General features: G+C 46.2%; 6 protein-coding genes across 6 annotated transcripts; 2 read left to right on the top strand and 4 right to left on the bottom strand.

The window, feature by feature from the left end:
* Positions 1–6: 6 nt before the first annotated feature.
* On the top strand, positions 7–1034 carry TrAtP1_005509 (uncharacterized protein; the record flags this gene model as incomplete). Its single annotated transcript, XM_066112738.1, has 3 exons — positions 7–139; positions 210–603; positions 670–1034. Exons 2-3 carry the CDS (start codon positions 348–350, stop codon positions 1032–1034), a joined length of 621 nt encoding a protein of 206 aa, XP_065968823.1. The 5' UTR covers positions 7–139; positions 210–347.
* Positions 972–6149, bottom strand: TrAtP1_005508 (uncharacterized protein). Its single transcript, XM_066112737.1, has 5 exons — positions 5591–6149; positions 3904–5521; positions 1687–3838; positions 1109–1622; positions 972–1062 (listed from the first exon to the last, which is right to left on the bottom strand). The coding sequence occupies exons 1-4, from the start codon at positions 5989–5991 to the stop codon at positions 1351–1353; spliced, it is 4443 nt and encodes a 1480-aa protein (XP_065968822.1). The 5' UTR covers positions 5992–6149; the 3' UTR covers positions 972–1062; positions 1109–1350.
* Positions 6150–6686: 537 nt separating this feature from the next.
* Positions 6687–9192, bottom strand: TrAtP1_005507 (uncharacterized protein). The gene is made up of 2 exons (XM_066112736.1): positions 8974–9192; positions 6687–8907 (listed from the first exon to the last, which is right to left on the bottom strand). The coding sequence occupies exons 1-2, from the start codon at positions 9046–9048 to the stop codon at positions 6709–6711; spliced, it is 2274 nt and encodes a 757-aa protein (XP_065968821.1). The 5' UTR covers positions 9049–9192; the 3' UTR covers positions 6687–6708.
* A 4388-nt stretch (positions 9193–13580) lies between these two features.
* Positions 13581–13742, top strand: TrAtP1_005506 (uncharacterized protein; the record flags this gene model as incomplete). Its single annotated transcript, XM_066112735.1, has 1 exon — positions 13581–13742. The coding sequence occupies one exon, from the start codon at positions 13581–13583 to the stop codon at positions 13740–13742; it is 162 nt and encodes a 53-aa protein (XP_065968820.1).
* Positions 13743–14864: 1122 nt separating this feature from the next.
* On the bottom strand, positions 14865–15608 carry TrAtP1_005505 (uncharacterized protein; the record flags this gene model as incomplete). Its single annotated transcript, XM_014089270.2, has 1 exon — positions 14865–15608. One exon carries the CDS (start codon positions 15606–15608, stop codon positions 14865–14867), a length of 744 nt encoding a protein of 247 aa, XP_013944745.2.
* A 1114-nt stretch (positions 15609–16722) lies between these two features.
* TrAtP1_005504 (uncharacterized protein) lies at positions 16723–18467 on the bottom strand (the record flags this gene model as incomplete). The annotated part of the gene is made up of 3 exons (XM_066112734.1): positions 16723–17105; positions 17166–18170; positions 18239–18467. 3 exons carry the CDS (start codon positions 18465–18467, stop codon positions 16723–16725), a joined length of 1617 nt encoding a protein of 538 aa, XP_065968819.1.
* Positions 18468–18679: the final 212 nt, after the last annotated feature.

Below are 18679 nucleotides of genomic sequence, written 5' to 3'. Positions count from 1 at the left end.
CGGCTACAGCTCCAGTGATGGCAAATGGTCAACGGTAGCAACATATCAAACGGACCCGCCACTTAGGCCGGGTTCTCCGCTTGCAGCTGGCTGTTATAATTCCACATTCTACTTCAAAAATGAAGTGAACTCCACTAGTGTAAGTCTTGCTTCTCGCTCTCTTTGGTCGCTGTATCCTCCCATCTAATGCGCCAATCCTTATCACATAGAATTATACGCAAATCCATGTATTCTATCAGGGAATACAGGGTTATATCAACGATTGGACGATCCAAGAAGAAGTGGCCCCCGTACGAACAACGACCAATAAAAAGGGAACCCTCTCTGCGAGCGCCCTAAGAGCAGGCATGAGCACGAGGCTTGCAGCACACTGGCCAAGCGTTGTCTTTCAGAACGAGGTAAATGGATTAGAAGAAGCCTACTATTCAGTACAAAACCATTGGGCCCACAAAATCTTGAACCTCTCGGCCGTCAATCATTCGGCACTGGTAGAAGTCCCATGGTGGGGATCAAGGACCGGCAGCGCCAATTTCATCTATCAACGAGATGATCATACGCTTTTTGCGGAGATGAGGCATAACGCCACCGCAGACGCAGTTGCGGGTGAGATTTGACAAACCGAGTTTTTGTTTTCGGGGCGCTTTACTTATATTTGACATGTATTTGCAGATGACCCAGCACCCAACGTCTCCATCCCGCTGCAAGCAGCCATCGGCGCGTTTGCTATCCCCAAGACTGCTAGAAACCTGGACAGCCTGATGAATTTCTATGTTTTATGGAGGAATGGCACTGTTCTCCAAATGACCAAGAATGACGACAACAACGGGTGGCAAACCTCATCGACGCCAGATGCCCTTGGAAGTCCCGACGACGGAACCGATATTACGTGCCTTACTGCAACCGACTATGTTATAACTCCTATACAATCCAAATACGACATGGCCCGCTGTTATTACATGGTAGATGGAAAAGTAAGGGAGGTAAAGTACGATGGATCAACTTGGTCTGTTGTTGGATATGTGCCATTGGATTGATACCACATTCTGGATTTTCGTTTATTCCCTATTCAAGCATTAGCGGAGTTACATTAATGAGTAGACTAACTTACCAATCATATGTTCTTCAGCAATTGACTAGACAACTAAGAAGCAAAATATGTTTTAATTGAAAAATATACAACAACCGCGATTCACCGCGGCCGCCAACCGCTCAACTACATGTTGTCTACGGATCAGGAAGCGGGGTCTCACCAGCTTTTCAGGAGCTTTCAGATGATCAAAACTATATGTATACTCACCGTAGCCCTTCTGCTCCACACAAACAGCCTCTTAAGACGATATGTGGTTTGCTCTATGGAATAGATGAGGTCTCACTATTTGACAACGAGCTGGATGAGATTGTCATAAAGACCACATTAGGCAGTGAACATCCGATGGCCAATGTTGTTCCAATCACAGCACTGGCAGATGGTCGATATGCTGGCGGAAGCCATATCAATCTATCGTCATCCCACATAACCCACTCTGAATCCTCGCTAAGGCCAATGCCTCGGCGGGATATAGTGGCGTCGCCAACAGACGGAGACAGCGAGTTTCTTCCTGAATCTTCTGATATCATTGTTCCTGTTCGGGTTTATCTTTATGTCAACAGTGTCTGTGTATTATACCGATCCTGAGAAACACGTACCGTTTAATATATAATCACCCGCATTTGTCGAGAGACAGAATCCCACTTCGTCAAAAGAAATGTAACCCGCTGCGGAACGAGTGAAATCGACTGTAGCTAGACACATACCAGTTGAGATGTTCCAGAACTCCAGAGCTGGATGGTCTCTGTAACTGTACGCTCCCTCTCGCGGCCGTGATGCTATTGATGCCAGCAACGCAGAGCTGTGTGAAAAGGCGATTCCACGCACCGATTCTTGGCTTGATCCCGGAAGTATTATTTGGCATTTCCCCGTACAGATATCCCAAATCTTGATACTTCCATCGTCTATTCCTGATGCAAGCATGTTGTAGTCGTGGGAGAATGCAATTGATTTATGACTTGGATCACTTTGACCCTCAAGCGTTGCTGTGCAGATAGCAGTGCGAATATTCCAGATCTTAACCGTGCGATCACCAGACGATGATACTAGAACATCTGATTGTGGGAGGAAAAAGAGTTGACTGACCCAGCTGGAATGGCCTGTGAGTGTGGCTATACAAGCATTTGAGCCAATGTCCCACACCTTGATAATTCCATCCACTGCCGATGCTGATGCAAGCAACTGAGAGTCTTGTGAGAATGTGATTGCACTGATGACAGAGTAACTGTCTGCCCGCTGGCGGTACGTATCCTCGCTTGGGCGCCAGACTTTGATACACCGAATGCCGTCAATTTCAATGATCGAAGGCATTAAATCAATATTAGTATCATGCCGTTGCTCGGCTGACAAGATTGAATTATTGTGGCCCTCTATCGTAGCTATGTTTGCGCCCGTCGCGATATTCCAGAGCTCAATTTGACCATTTGAGATTGAAGTTGTTGCGAGTAGCTTGGCATTATGTGCAACTGCGATCGAGTAAGGCCAGGCCGAGCCTCCAGTAAGCGTTGCTGTGTGAGAAACTGTTGTCACATCCCATAGCTGGATTGTTCTTTCTGATGATTCTGATTCTGATTCTGAAATCAGTGTCTTCGTCCCCTTTATGAGCTTGATGCCATAGATAGAGTCTCCATTCACGGTAGATAGTGGTATTTGGTTGACATCAACCTCAAGATCCCATAATTTTATAGTAGCGTTATCGAATGCTGCCGATGCAAGTAGCTTAGAATCATGTGAGAAATGGAGTGAAAAAATTACCCGGCTGTGATCTTTTAACGTTGCGATACATGTGCTTGTTGCAATATCCCAGAGTTTGATGTCATTCTGACTAGATGCAGATGCAAGCATTTTGGAATCGTGCGAGAAACAGAGTGAACCAACTGTCTTGCTGTGGACGTGTAACGTTGCTATACATTCGGCATCAGCGGTATTCCAAAGCATGATACAACTGTCGTCTTGCTGCCATGCTGCAAGTATCCTGGCATCGTGGGAGAAGGCGGTGATACCAACAGCATCACTGTTGATTTTAATCGTTGTTTTACAACCACCGGTAGTAGCATCCCATAGCTTAATGAAAGCGCCGCGTGAGACTGATACAAGCGTTGTAGAATCATGCGAGAAGGCGATCGAACAAACCCCTTCGCTGTGACCGTTGAGTGAAGAAATACATATCCCGCTTGCTACATCCCAGAGTTTGACAGTAAAGTCTTGGGATGTTGATGCAAGCATTCTAGAATCATGTGAAAAAGCGATGCAATAGCCCCCTGTGATATGGTCTATAAGAACTGAAGTACAAATGCCATTTGCAGCATCCCAGAGTCGAATATCGCTTTCTGACGCTGAGGCAAGAACCTTTGAATTATGCGAGAACGCAACTGATCTAACCCTTGAGTCGTGTCCTTTAAGCGTTGAGATACAGATACCAGTTATAACGTCCCATATCCTGATCGTCTTGTCGTACGATGCCGATGCAAGTATTTTCGAATCATGCGAGAATGCAGTTGAAGTAATGGCATGTCTGTGTCCCTCGAGCGTCTGTAGACATGTGTCCCACTTAGAAGCAACTGGCGGCGATACAGTTAACCAAACAGGTAGTTCGCTTCGAAACTTAATTTTGACGATGCTTTGTTCAGGCGCGAACACTATGGCTGAAAAGTAAACTTGCAGAGGCGAAATGTCTATGATAGCACAATTGCTAAGGATGATTCGTCGAATATCTCGAAGGAAAGCTGAGGTCAGCACTCCCTTTTCTGGCTATTCAGATTCGTGTTAGCTTAACCATAGACTCAATATCGAGCAAGAAAAGGAGGGTATCGTACATCAACCAGGCTCAGCAGGTCATTTATCATTCTGATGCACTCCGAAATATGTCCAATCAAGCCGAGAGTTTCGAGCCAATGCAACAAGTGGCTGTTCAAAAAGCGATCGATAAGCCCGCCATCTTCAACCCTGCACTCGCTATTTTTCCAGTGTAATACCCAATATAGACAAGCGTATTGAACCTCGGATGGTAAAGCGGCGTCGATGGTCCGCTGGTCAATCTCAGATCGAGGAGCGCCTGGCGTATTCAGGCCACAAATGTTTCTCTTAAGAGTGCCCTCTGCTAATAGCAGCTCCAAACAATGTGTTGCTAGCTGTTGGTGAACTTTTCGCTCGTCAATCCAGAACGGATATCTTTCTATCAAGTTGGACTTCTCCTGATCAACAAGGAAATCGCGAAAAGACAGATGAAGTAGACGCACGGGACTCTGCGGATCAGTGGGAATGTAAAGGACAGAGTGCAGGAAGTCCAGTTGATCTTCAATGACGTCTAGAGGTACATTTAAGAGGCGGGCGAGGGACGGTACGCAGAGAGGGCTTGCCAGAGTGACTATAGAGCCGACGATGTGCTTGAACCGCTCGCAAACATGACGCTTTTCGGTAGCTGAAAGCCCAGCCATCAGTCCATTTACTATTGGCAAGTAGGTGGCGTCCAGGTTAGATGTCAATCCATGGCTCGTTTGCTGCTCCAAGATCTTCATCAGTTGCTCCTTGGGCCCACCAATTCTTCGGTCCCGGACAAAACGGCAAGCTGTTGCAGCAAAGATGAATAAGGGCACAGACATGGAAACCAACTGTTGGAATTCCTCGTTACCGGGCCAAGACAGGGGCAGCCGCCTGTTTGAAGATACAGACTTGTTGTAGTCCTGAAGAATAACATTGAATTCATGTTGCAGGAACAGAGCAATGTCGTGCTTAACAATGATTGAAGGCACTTGATGAAGAATCAGATCTTCGTAATTGCCGCCAATATCTGCAAAACCAAGTCGAATAGCTAGCTCTGGTCTACTGGTAACGAGGAATTTCAAGCAGACAGATGCGGAATGTCTCGCTTGGGAGAGGAGGTGGATGACCAATCTCACATGCTCGACGTTATCGCACTCATCAAGTGCATCGGCGACAATCACTATTGTCGGCAGCTGGGAAGCCTCTGACGCCAACTTAACGGGTTCTGCAATGAGCCTATCGAACTGCTCCTTAATTGACCTTTCATGAATAGTAGGGTCGGCCTCGATTGCCGCTCGGACATGTGGCGCAATCTGAGGGAACATTTGGACAAGCTGAGACGCTATCGTGGGAAAGAAAAGCGCCATACTACCACGGTCAGCTTCTCCATATTTGAAGAAGAAACTAGCACCGAGCATCCCCTTGTCCATAAACGATTGCGCAACGGTCCGAGATATCGTCGACTTGCCAGTACCGGCTCCGCCATTCAGCCAGAAGATGCACTGGCCATCTTGTTTGGTACTCCAAGTTTGTATACGTTCCAGAATGCCTTCTCTCGTCCCGGGGTAGCATCTAGAGCTGTTAACATGGCTGGGAGAGTCAAATGCTGCTCCTTTGGCAGATTTGAGCTTTGCCAAAATGGCTTCCTGGTGAACATTGAGTAGCAATGCGCTGTTGGCAAATTGTGAGCAATCTTGCGAGTTAGAAAAGCAGAGAAAAGAGAAAAATTGGCATACATACGTCTGATCAACCTGTAAATCCAAGGCAATTGCGGCTCTATATTTCTCCAGTCGGCCTATTATGCCGGCAACTTCTTCTTTCCTCATCGGCCACGTTATCTTTTGCAATTTAGTCCCTCGCTCGAGTTTGGCCGTCAGATCTTGAAGTTGCAGGCGAGACTCCTCCACTATGCCGATAATATTCTGCAAAGACGAAAGCTTCTTGCTATGGGAACTGTTAATAAGCAGTTTCTCTAGGCCCTTGAGTGTTGCCGTGAATCTGTCGGCCTCGTTCAAGATTAGACGAACATCGCGAGGGGCGTTTTTGAGGCCTGAGCAGTATACGGAACACTGCACGCCGACTTTGATGAAGAGGTCAGCTACCGCGATTACGTTAGAAACAGGCCCAAGAGTGTCTGCCATTGCGGTTGATCAGGCGCGCATAAAAAGGCAATTGATGCTCCTATGTCAAGACGATGCTGGTTTAGTCAGAATCCAGACATCTAAATGAGCCCGATGTAAGCTATATCTTCATAGATATGGTGCAGAGTGCAGATGATCCGAAATAATAAGATGTGGGGGACATTGCTCTAAAGCGCATTATTCTATTATGAAGACAAACAGCCTGATTAGCCTTGTATAATATATAGTTGTCACTTACTCTCTGTTTTCACTTGGTAAATAATGCCTCGAAGAATCGCATAATTGAATCAATCTGATATTATAGGCTAGAGGAATATAGTACTACCTACATGTATCGAGTATCAACTGGTAACTTGTTGAAGGCGGGGAACCTAACCTATTGTCTCATACCTAAATACTAGGTATTTTACAAAGTAGGTCGCAATTTTGTCAAGCCAAGCAGATGACTGAATTCTTTCATCTTTTTTTATATGTTTGAGAGATATGTGTGGACGCTGAATTATATCATGCGTAAGCACTTCGCAGTCGTTACAAGGACCATGAGGCTCTATACAGGTAGGTAGCACATGTAGCCACGTAGGTAGGCTTATAGTGGAATAAGCGCTGTAATATTCATGTCCGTATCACGCTGATCCCATAATAACATCTTCACCTCCTAAATCGCCTCATATATTAGCTTTTTCTAACATATGCTACTCGCATCGTTCAACTACCTATTCATCCGAGGATCAAGTCAATATCTTGACGCTTCTGGGCCTCCCACAACCTCCTTTCCACTCGTCCCAATGCTTTTCGATATGCAGCACCGTCTATCCACTCAACCCACAAAACATAGTAGTACTCATACATGTTGTTGTCTTTTGGCCTCTCTTCATGGTCCCATTCATCCAAGACCTGGTGGTGTTGGAGCCTTTGGCGAGCATCGTTTGGGACACGACCCAAGGCAACTTCTACTAGCTCGATTTCTTGGCCTACTAAGCTTCTGCCATTGTCTGGAGATTTTTCCTGTAGCCGCATAGCGCCGATCCAAGCTGATGTCTTGTCTCTAAGTGAAATGACTGTAGTGCCTCTTATATACCGCGGCGTGATGGCTTCACTACCACGCAAAAAGGCTCTCTTTGTCCGACACGAGATGAATGGTGCGGCGACATGGCTCTTAGGGATCTGCGATGGATCAGGTATGGGAACAGGGTACCAAAACTCTGATTCGGGCTCTGAATTATGCTTGTAAAAAAACTTTGGCGAGTCGTCGAGCTCTGGTGGCGGAAAAGTGAGCCTCCCTGGATGTGTTTCAGTATCGACACTATGTCTGGTCCAACCAGAGGGGCATGGACTCTGTTGTGTTTCAACGGCATACTTCTGCCTATACTCGTACCAGGTATTCCCGATCGGGATCCCAGGAGTCTTCAAGCTCTCTTTCCAATGCCACTGGACAAGGGGCGTAACTCTGTCAAAGTACCTTGCGCCCTCCCTGGACGCTCTAACTTTGACAAAGTCCAATGATGGGTGCATTACGGTTGACATAAGCGTGCCTTTCCAACCTATCCAGCTCCAACTAGGAAGACAAACATTCCCACCAGAGCCCTTTGCTCTTCGACGAGTGAGTGGATCGCGAGTGTGCCACAGAATGGCTATATAAAACATGGCGGCAGGCAGACCAGAGATGAAGCCACCAAAGAAGCTTCTTCCAAAGGAGTTGAGTATACCGGCGAACCCACTAAGTGCATCTTCGGGATACGTCAAGTCTCTCATATTATACGAACCGATCATGTTCCACCACACATATGGATCCGGGATAGGACTCGACAGTGCCGCATTCATGCTGCTGACACTACCAACTTGTCCGTCAACTTGTGCACCATGCTTCTCGCCCACCTCAGCCCATTTGTCACTCTGGCAGACCCAACGAACCCAGCCACCCTCGAAGAAAATCTGTCGCCGAGAAAACAATTCCTCTTGGTACGTCCATCCTCGCGTTCTCCACTTTGTACTCTTTGGTTCCACGAGGCACTCGACAATTTGAATGCCCGGCCGTAATGTATGGACAACCTGGATCGCTGACCTTGGTTCAGTGAGGCCACCAAGTCCTGGGAGGCCGCTATCGGCATCAATGCCATCGGAAGCTGTAATTGTTATAAATGCATTGGAATATATAGACACCATCTTGTTGATCTCTGCCTCTTTGTGTACTGGATCATCTTGGACGATGCATAATGAATCTACCCAAAGATATCGTTCACCAAGTCTTTCAACGCAACTCATTGCATCGCGGATCGTCTTCGGTATGGGCACGCTTGTCCTTCCTTGAGAGAATGCTGATGGCTTTAGTAACTGAGCAATATTGTCCATTCGAGCCATCAATGTGGGAGCCCCTCCCCAAACATAGCTCAGAGCTATGTATCGATCATGCTGCGATGGGCGCACGAGACATTTGCGCCAAACATCAATGAGCCACGTAGGTCGAGCGTCGTCATTATTAGACGATTGTGCCTGCGTTGAGCTACAAGTTTCGCCATGAGAAGAAAGACATTTTTCTTTCCACTGCTTGAGGAGGCTGTGGTCAATCCAGAGAGGATTTACAAGTCGTGCACTGCCATCTTGTCGGGACTTTGGATCTTTTCGAAACAGGTAGATTTGACCTGATCTAAACTGTCTAGACTTTCCGGCGCTTTTGATATCAGCATGAACCTCGAGGTGGTCCCACCCGGTGAATGCTAGCACTCTGAGGGTAATCTCATCGGCAGCACTAGGCGTGAGATCTAGTTTTAAGATCGACGCAAGGAATTTTGGATGATGCGGACATTGTGATTCCACGACTTGCTTCCAGTTTCTGATCAGGACGTGATTCATGGCATCTCCTCGAGTCTCGACTGGGGCTTGGAGCAGCTTGAGCAACTTTTCACAGACCTCACATGGCTGGAGCTTTTTGTTAATACTGTGATCTCGAAAAAAAGGCCTGTATATTTTTACAAAATAATATACCTGTTCTTGTGGCGAGCCTGGCTTTAGCGATTGCAACTTGGTGGAGAGTCTCCGTGATGATGGAGCGACCGACATCTTTACTCTTCAGTATGTTCGTCCTTTTTCGTCTTGGTACCAGAGCTAATTGAGATCCATGTATGGCACTCCCTTGGCCTATAAATGGCGGTCAGTTCCTGTAGTCTTTACGCAGACATTACGGCGACGGGATAGAAAGCCGCACATGAAAGAGCGCAGATGCCATCACGGTCAATTGTAATCTGCGCGAATAATTGAGGGGGAGAGGTAGAACGATCACATGATGATTTAGTCTCGCTCCGTTTAACATGAATCTGGACTGCAAATCTCGGCGGGGCTTGTTGACAATACATGCATCAATTCCCAATTAGGTAGACTGCGCAGCCATCCAAAGAACCATGCAGAAAATAATACCATGGTGTAGCTCTGAGAAACGATTCGCTCAAGTAGAGGGCGGTATGTGCATTTTTATTTCTGTTTATCTGTAGCTCAGATACTAGTGCCTATTTGGCCCATGGGCTAATAATTTGAATGACAGACTCATGTTTCTAGTACCCGATGCCCGACCAAAGCCTGATTCAATGCGAGCTAACCACACATTCCAAGCCTGTATTTGACCAATTGTGTCAATTGGAGATGATGAGTTATCTACCAATCGCATAAATGGTGCAGTACCTAAAACTATCTAACTGAAATAAACTCGGCTTATTGCCCACACAAAGTATATATGCTATAGGAAGCTTTGGCCATAATTAAGCTTAAAGTTTGTTGTCCCAAAGTATAAACTCGTCACCATGCGCGTGTATATTTTTTTTGCCATTAGATTTACTTTTCTTCACACGTATATATAAATGCTGCCCCCTCGCCGCTATTATTTCTTCCTTCTTCTTTTCTCTTGCTTGATTGCTATCCCGTCTCTTTTTGCCACTCATTTTCGCCTCCTATCGTGTATGAATACGCTTGCTTCTGCCATCATTCACGAGGTAAACACAACTAACTTCACATATTTCTCAATATGCACATCATTAGCTGGGTATCTATGGTTTCTGTCCTCCCTCACCTCTGCAGTATTGTCGGACTCGTCTCTTCTCTTCTCTTCTTCTCGTTATCAGCCTAAATATGGCTCGGCTGATCCATGCCCAAGAGCGAGAATAAGCATGGTCGATTCGACTGGGGCCACTGAAAGGCAGCAGTGCTAGAGCAGTACAGGACTACATTCGCTAATTTGATTGATAGGGCTACATATCATTCAAACACACGTGACAACTTGGATGTCAAACATCGGCTCCGTAGCCGCCGTCTTCGTTGCCCTCGCCGCCTTCTCCTTCACCATGTACGTCCATCGCAAAAACAGGCGCCTCTCCTACCAGTTAGCGAGAGGGAATGGACAACAGTGAGGGATAGTGTGTCGTTGTTGATGAGGGAACGGCAGGGGCAGCAGGTGCAGGTGCAGGTAGATGTGGCCTTTGGAGGTGGAATAGGGATGTCGGATGTCGGATGCTCCTATTCCTGATTTCTCTCGCGTTGCCGATCAACGAGCACGACGGGGGCAAGATGGTGGTGGCGAAGCACAGTTGGCAATAGGGAAGCAGAATGACGACCTGTTCAAGGAGATGGCGACCTCACGAGAATAGGCCGCTGAACCTCTTGCTCCGGATCATGGCCCCTAGCGGCATTGTTTCTTCATTAAGGAGAGCGAAATGAAAGAGGTGAAGGTGCAGGTGGCGGTGTTGATGGAGGTCAGGCGAATGTGGGCGGCAGAGCTAGATTATGAGGACCATGTACCCCTGGCTCACTACAACACGATCAAGCACTCTAGCTGTAGCTCAACAAGTCTGATCGTCCACATATGAATATATCAAATTACTATATACACTCAAAAGCAGCAGCAGTAAAAGCGGCACAATCAGTAGCAGCAGTAGCAGCAGTAGTCAGAGTGCTAGATCTTTCGTTCATTTCTTCATTTGCCTGGTCTTTTTGTTTCTTGTCTTGAGAGGTTTTCAAATAGCGTAAAGAGCTGAAACAAAGTAGATATTAATAAAATCTCGGTTTTATCCCCCATTCACATCTGGAGCCGATGGGACTTTTCTTTCCCTTACTATTCCTTCATGATATGTAGCTCGCGTTATACTCAAAATTTCTTCATCTGCTCATTTAGTCAGGATCCATGCGAATATTTGACGAAGTTTTCTGGCTCAGAGGCTCTGATGAAAGATAGAGATCTTCCTTTTGTTACCCTGATTATTCACAAATCAATAACTCGAATGATGATGCTTTACGAATCTACATGATCATTCCTATTTATACTCTCGCTCTGATGCTCAACCTATTCAGAGCCCAAGTCGTAGGAATACAAGAGTTCTCCTTGAATAATTTTAAAAAATCTCACCATTGTGCTCATGCTGCCCAAAAAGCTCTCGGATACTTCCAGCATCGTGATAGACAACTTTAGTCCTTCGCACTATCGCCTCCCAATCCGGATCGTACACTGTTGCTTCCGGTCCCACATCTTGCCAAGCGCATACAACAGCTCGCTCTGGTGAGAATTGTATAGAGATATCTGTTCCACAAGCAGGACAGGAGGAAAAGATTGGAGTGTTTGGTGGTGCTGAGAAAGCCATGTTAAAAACCGTATCCAGATCTATCCCCATATTATTCCACCTGCAAAAGCCACCAAGAGAATGTAGATGAGGGCATATTTGTAAGAACTTTATAGATCGTGGTGATACCGGAGTTTCAGCTCCAAGGTAGGTTCGGACGGTGTGAAGTAAGTATCTTCCATCCACAACCTTGGGGTAAAATGAACTCTGTGCTAGGATGCCTTCGGCTACGGAGATACTGCGAGGGCTTTGAGTTTCAAAGTGATGCGGCGCGAGAAGTCTTTGAAGATGAGTCCGATGCTTCTTTTTTTTGCTTTTTAGCCGCGAGTACTTGAGTGTAAGTTCAATATGTCTGTGCGATGCCGAATATCCCACATTGGAGAGCGTTTGACATTCGCTGTCATGTGGAACATATGCTATTCCGTCTCTACATGCTGGAAGTTGGTAGGCCCCGCGATATACCGGTGTATCCCATTTGCAGGTCTGGTGAAGTTTGCAGCATTTGGCGCAAACCCACCGATCAGGCGTAGACCTGGCGAGGTGAGTGAGATAGCGCAGTTTGTCTTCCAGTGTGGCTAGCACATTTCCTTTCCCAGCAAGGAAATATTGGTGAACAAGTGTGCGTAGCGGTCGGCAGGCCTGGTAGACTAATAGTTGGCTGTAAGGAGGGAGGTATTCGAATATTTCTAGAAGGATTTCAACGGGTAGTTGGAGGATATAAGTCTGAGGTTTCGATTTGGCGCGCCGTAAGAGGCGGAGAGGGAATTTAAGGATATCCATGACAATATGTTTTATTATTGACGTTACTCTTTGCTGTAAGCTATCAGAGAAGAGCGAGAATCTGAATGGGGTTCGTGAGCTGCCTATTTATACGTTATAACATTCAGTCGTCGTCAGCTTGGCCCCATCTTCGAGCTTGGACACTTGGCCTTTATACACACTACCCCCATAATATGACCGAAACTTTCTTTATGCTACTATTGAAGTACTGTTTAGTATTGGAAGCAATAATATTAAGCGCCAGTGTGTGGAGCACAAAGTTTGAAGTGGCACAGCTAATACTCCTGAGGCTTTCTCGGTATAGCCACAATATTGCAGAGGGGGGCGATATACCCCCAGAAGCGTTGATAAGTTTTCTCAAACCATCAGTTTATACCAGAATATATGGAAAATAGTCTGCGAGTTGCTAACTTTATGTACCTCATGAGATTTGGGCAGCACCCAGCCTTACAATAGAAAAACATTACTTCATCGCCGGCTGAGATATCTTCTGATCAGAGCCATCGGGCTATTCTGCTCTTCAGAGCACACATCTCTCCATAGGACAATGACGCAGCATATGTCGGCAGTCTTTGTCGCCACCATCCCGCGGCCCTTACGCAAAATTGGGGAGCCGTTATTCCACAAAAGAACAGATCTGACAATTCGCGCTGCATTTGAGGCGCGCCATACGCCCTCTCTCTAGTTCACATGCCAAGCTGGTAGATTATTCGTGCGTTCATTGGGGCCATCAAAAAATGTCGAATTTTACGCTTGCTACATTTATGAGGCCCGTGAATTTGAACTACCTACTTCTTCCAAAGCGGGATTTGATAAACAAACAAATGCTCCTAGGTCCATACCGAGAGCTGGAGATGGATATCTACAATTCCACAGAGACAAGTATTTCTCGGCCAAATCTCTTTCATAACGTTATTTTTGTACGACATCACGCTCGTAGAAAACCCATGATTGTTAGGGAATTCATAAGACTGACTTATGGCACCATACGGGCTTTAGACTGGAGTTCATCATGTCATGAAAAGTTGGATCCGGGTGTCAGACCGAGCAAAGAGTAGAGTAGAATTATTGACAGCTAACAAAATTAAATATACCCCAACAAGGTTCCTGCACGCATCTGTAATTTACAAAAAGAAAATTCTCTGGCATATCACCTTAGTTAAAACCACGTCATATATAACGGGATCTTGAGAACTTACAAAGCTTAGCCAGATGACTGCGGCCAGAGCCGGTGCCCAGGGGCAGTGGTGTCATGGTGCCGGCAGCGGCAGGGCGTCAGAAGAAGAAGATGATGAGGAGGAGGATGAGCATGGTGAACATGATGGTTATGGCGCTGACGATGATGAAGAGGACGATCCTGTGGTCGATATCTAGGCTCGCAGCCAATTCAACGGGCTGGAGGAAGCGTATGGTGACCGTAAGGACCACGGAGAAGACAATAATAAGAAAAATTTCAAGATAAATCAAGCGAAGCGGAGTTTGTCGGACTTTGTTAGTGCCAGCGGGTTGCTGTCAGCTAATTTTGCGAATGGGGAACTGATTTGCTGTGCATGCACTTACGCATGGTGAGTGAAAAATCTTCTTTCTTTTTTTTTGAGAAGGAAAAATAATGAATCGCGGAGGGCAGCAAGCACTTATGCGGGCTTCTTAGAGATGGTCTTACGGAGAAGGCTTGAAGAAAAACAAACGGTAGACGGAAAACATAGAGAGGAAACCTTCTCGTCTATTTTGGTGCACATGACGGCAGAAGCAAGAGAGGGAAGGAGCTATTATACCGTTCAGATCTACAAAGAGAGTGAACCTAAATATTATTTCAGTAACAACTTCTACAAAAGAGCTCCCAAATATAGGCAAATCACATGAAACGTAAAAATTCATTACTACTGTTAGTGGTATTGTCCGCTGCCGCGCAAAACCAGCTATGGTCATATAGACGAGGTGTGCAGGGCGTCTATAGCATTTGGTGATCTCGTGCTCTATGTCAATGACCTAGATAAAGTGTACCAAAGTAAGAATATGTTTTTATTTGCGAGCAATATGCAAGGTTCAAGAGAATCAGTTCTTTGCGAAGTCTACCTAAGGCGCCAACATCATATGGCCTAGGCCACATAAACAAGAATACGCCCTGAGTTCCGGATTCTCAAATGAAGGGCTATTCCCCCTAGTTCTAGAAGCAAACTTTACCATCCTCACAGACATTGAGAGTAATACGCGTTTGAGACCTGGCAGCTGTATGGAGAGGCACAGACTGTGCATCCACTGTAGCCCATTCCGCCACATTGTGCCCAGTGAGCTGCAGTACAGCTGGGGCCTCCGCCGCCTCCCGTTGTGCTCGTGGGGCCTGAAGGCTGTGTAGAAGAACTTGTGGAAGTGCCGCCCAGAAGATCAAAGAAGTCGAGGACCTGTTATCAATGTTATTAAGCCTTCATATGAATGTAGATTAGGGTTCCGTTGTCAACTCAGTCGAACGCCACGACGAGGCAAAGCCACGAAAGCTTAGCGGTAACCATCCAAGAGATCTTGAGTTGTACTTACATCAGTTTCATGAAAAGGCACAAAGTGGCCTACGCCTGCAGCACTGTAGCCAACCAATCTTGTGCCGTCGCCGTAAACAATCTTCGTATAGCCTGACTGCGGCGTGTTGGTCTCGTTGTGTGAAAAGCTCAACCCCATGACGTTGCTCCACTGGTCCAACTGAGCTTGAAGATTCCCAATGGTCACTAGAGTATCGGCAGTCCCCTCCCAAACTTGCATCTTCGGGTACTGACCAGTGTATCCCGGATACTCGGCGCGTGCAATATCTCCCCATTGCTGCGCTGTAAAACCCTTCTGGGCGTGGGGGCAGCTCTGGTCTGGGGTGGATGGTGTAGAAGAGGTCGCGTTCTCGAAGCATCCAGCTGGAACTCCGCTAAAGCCTGCGCCTCCAGCAAAGACGTCGGGATAGGCAGCCATAAGGATCGGTGTCATCATAGCCCCAGACGAGGACCCCACAGAGAAAACCTTGGAGGCGTCGCCATTATACTTGCCAAGAGTATACGAAACCATGGCTGCAATGGCCTTTGAGTCGCTACCGCCATTGTGAGTGTTAGATGCAGAGCTGTAGCAATCCCAGCAATTTTGATCCTTAGTCGTCTGGGGATAGATGAGGATGAAGCCAAAGCTATCCGCGTACGAGGGTAGCCGGGTAAGACTAAAGTACTCTTGCGCAGAGCCCCCGCATGGATGAATCTGTTGAATCATGAGCTTTGACGAGTAGAACTGGCGATGAATCTCAGTCGTACCGCCACAATAACTGGAGGCTTAGTTGCCACCCGGTCAGGTACATAAATATACATGCTGACCCCGTTGACAGGATTACCCCAGTTAGAGACCTGGGTCAGAGATGCAGCAAACACCATTGATGGCATGCCTAGCATGGCCATGCCAGCTGCTCTTGCAAATGCAGACTTTCATACCATATTTACTGCTTGTGTAGTTGTGCGTTGTCAAATAGACTAGGCGCCTGGGGCTAATCAACCACCGGCCGGCATTTTACTTGGTTTACTTCCTTTTATAACTGTTTCTGTCTGATTCGCGGCAGCTTGCTTCACTATAGATCTTGTTGCATTCATGTTGGTAGGAAACTGAATATCACATTCATACTCAAAGGAAGCGAATCCTAAATGTCCATAACTGCCGCCTTTAGCCAAAATGCGGAATATACTACCGCACTAATAAGCAGAATGCAACGTACAGTCGGCTTCGATTTCGGCAATGATGAGTTATTCAACTTACATCTCAAAAGCGACCGCGATTGGTACGTTTAAAAAGTTGAACAAGGTAAAATTAAGGTGTTGTCATCATTCAACATCCCTGTTTCAAAGGGACTGCGAATACTTCATCGCAAATATACTGTCTCGGTGTCATGAGAATTAGCCTAAACAATTTTGAAATGCGGTAGTTCTAGTCGGCATCCGAACGCCAGAATCAAGGAGACACGGCACATAGATTCGGCATCTAGACGTCAGAAAGAAGGTTACATTTGGATACTAATTGACAACAGGAATCGGTTGCATATAAGCTGGTTTTAGCCCCAAACAGCATGACACTTGGAGAAGTATATTGTAATTTTTATAGTGTTTAATATATATCATTTTTCATAGAAGCCAAGTAGGTTAAGAGGTTTTAGGACATAATAAATTATACTAAACAACTATTTATTACTGAAAGTCTGTGCTGAGCTATGCTGAAATTGTATGGCTTCATATTTATCCTCCATAATGTAACGCACTTTCCCTCTTGTCTCTTGTTGTCCCAGTTTATAACACAGTGATAGAGATATTAGATCGGCACATTTGAGTATCAGGCCGGTTAGTTACTCTGATTTGGATAACCCCGATTCAACGTACTCCACGATATTCAACTTTCTCGTCCTCCATTGGTAATATCGCTGTGCCCACGGAAAGAAGAAAGTATTTTGTCCGCTTTCATTCAAATAATAAAAAGCAGGTCCATATTCCGGGCTAGTAGCCAGTTTATTGAGCTCCGGCTGCATGGATGTTGTCCAAGCTTCTTCTGCTTCACGGCGTGGTTCTATAGTATAACGTGGAAGCGTGACAGACTGTTGATAAATGCGTCGAATGATCTTGAGATTAAACGCTGCTTGCATCTCCAACCCTCGGATCAAACTTGACCAGGGCGTAGTAGTATTGGGGCCGTTCATGAAGATGAGGTTGGGAAACTTTGATGTCATAGTCCCTAATGTCAAAATTAAATTAGCGGCTTCCATATTAGACTGAAAGCTGTATATATACGTACCATATAAAGCATTAGGCGAACTCTTCCAATGATCGCTGAGAATTTGATCATCACGACCTGTTGTAGGCACTGCTCCGCCCCAGCCTTGCATTTTAAATCCAGTTCCCCATATGAGAACATCTGCTTTAATATGCAAATTCTGTGCTTTTGGCTGAGATTCTGAACTCTGACGGCTGACTGCGGCCGGATCGTCAATCTGCAAAACGACATCGTCTGTGTGTGGTCGCTTTGTAATAACACCGTATTCGTCCACCGCAATAATGGAATAATTAATCACTTCAACATTATCCTTCTGAAGCGTCTCAAAGAATCCCGAGAGAGACACCAGTGGCCTCTTAGACCCAAATCGCCCGACCGGTGTTAACTTTTGACGCAGAACATCATCAGGCACTTGTTTCTCCAAAGTGCGGCGACAATAGCGTTCCGTATTCTTCGCCATCCAAGATGCAGGTCGAAAGGCGAAATACGCCCATAGACCAAAAAGATTCCCAATCATGAAGGCGTATAAGGCAAGAAAGCCAGGGATCCAGCGGAATGCCCATTTAATCCAAGCTGGATATTTAAAGTTGCTGAACGGATGACAGTAAGTCATGCTTCGGCAAAATACACTGACCGACTTTGCTTGTGCTTGAATGTACGGCAGTACCTGGACAGATGTTGGGCCAGTTCCGACATACGCCACAGACTTGCCGGTGAAGTCGTACTTCGCCGGCCACTCTGAAGCATGCCACATGTTGCCCGTGAAACGGTCCATTCCCGGAATTTGTGGTGTGCTCGTCCGATTATACGTTCCGGCAGCCTGTATAAGAACACGGCAAGTCCAACGTTTGCATACTCCAGATTGGGCATCTTTAACGTCCACGACCCACAACGATCGCTCTTCAGACCAAGTGGCTTGTGTAACGTTCTGGCCAAAAGTTGTACAGTCGGTAATCTTGTAGTATTTGGCAAAGTTTTGGTAGTATTGGACGAGTTCTGAAGCCGTGGGGAAAAGATAGTTCCAGTCTGAGAATCACCAAAAGTCAGCTTGTGAGACTCTAATGGAAACAACGATGTTTGATGATATAACATACCTGGATTTCGATGCCAACTGACCTGGTAGGTGCAACTAAATACATCACAGGCAGCACCTGGATAAGTTGCAGCTTTCCAAACGCCCCCGTAATCGCTGTGTCGTTCGAGGATTTGTAAGTCTTGCGGCTGTAACACCTTCTTTCGTAGCAACTCCGCCGCCTGCACAAGACCACCCACACCAGCGCCAATGATAATGCAAAATTTGAAAGTTTCTGACTCAGAGTCCATGATGAAGGATAATAAATATATTAGCAGCTCGGTTGTTTGTCTTGTTTTGTTCTGCTGGAACTAGTTGCAGAAGACCTGGTTATTATATAGGTACACATGTTGATTACCTTGTTAGATGGTTTGGAATCATTGACTGACATCTTAACCGTAGATGCATGTTCCAATGACAATTCGGAGGGAGTGTGGGCACGGACTAACGTAGCCGTATCATG

Source organism: Trichoderma atroviride, chromosome 3 (genome assembly GCF_020647795.1).
Source record: "Trichoderma atroviride chromosome 3, complete sequence".
Lineage (NCBI taxonomy): Eukaryota > Fungi > Ascomycota > Sordariomycetes > Hypocreales > Hypocreaceae > Trichoderma > Trichoderma atroviride.
The sequence above is the reverse complement of the archived record's forward strand: the minus strand, read 5'-3'. Positions and strand labels throughout refer to the sequence as shown.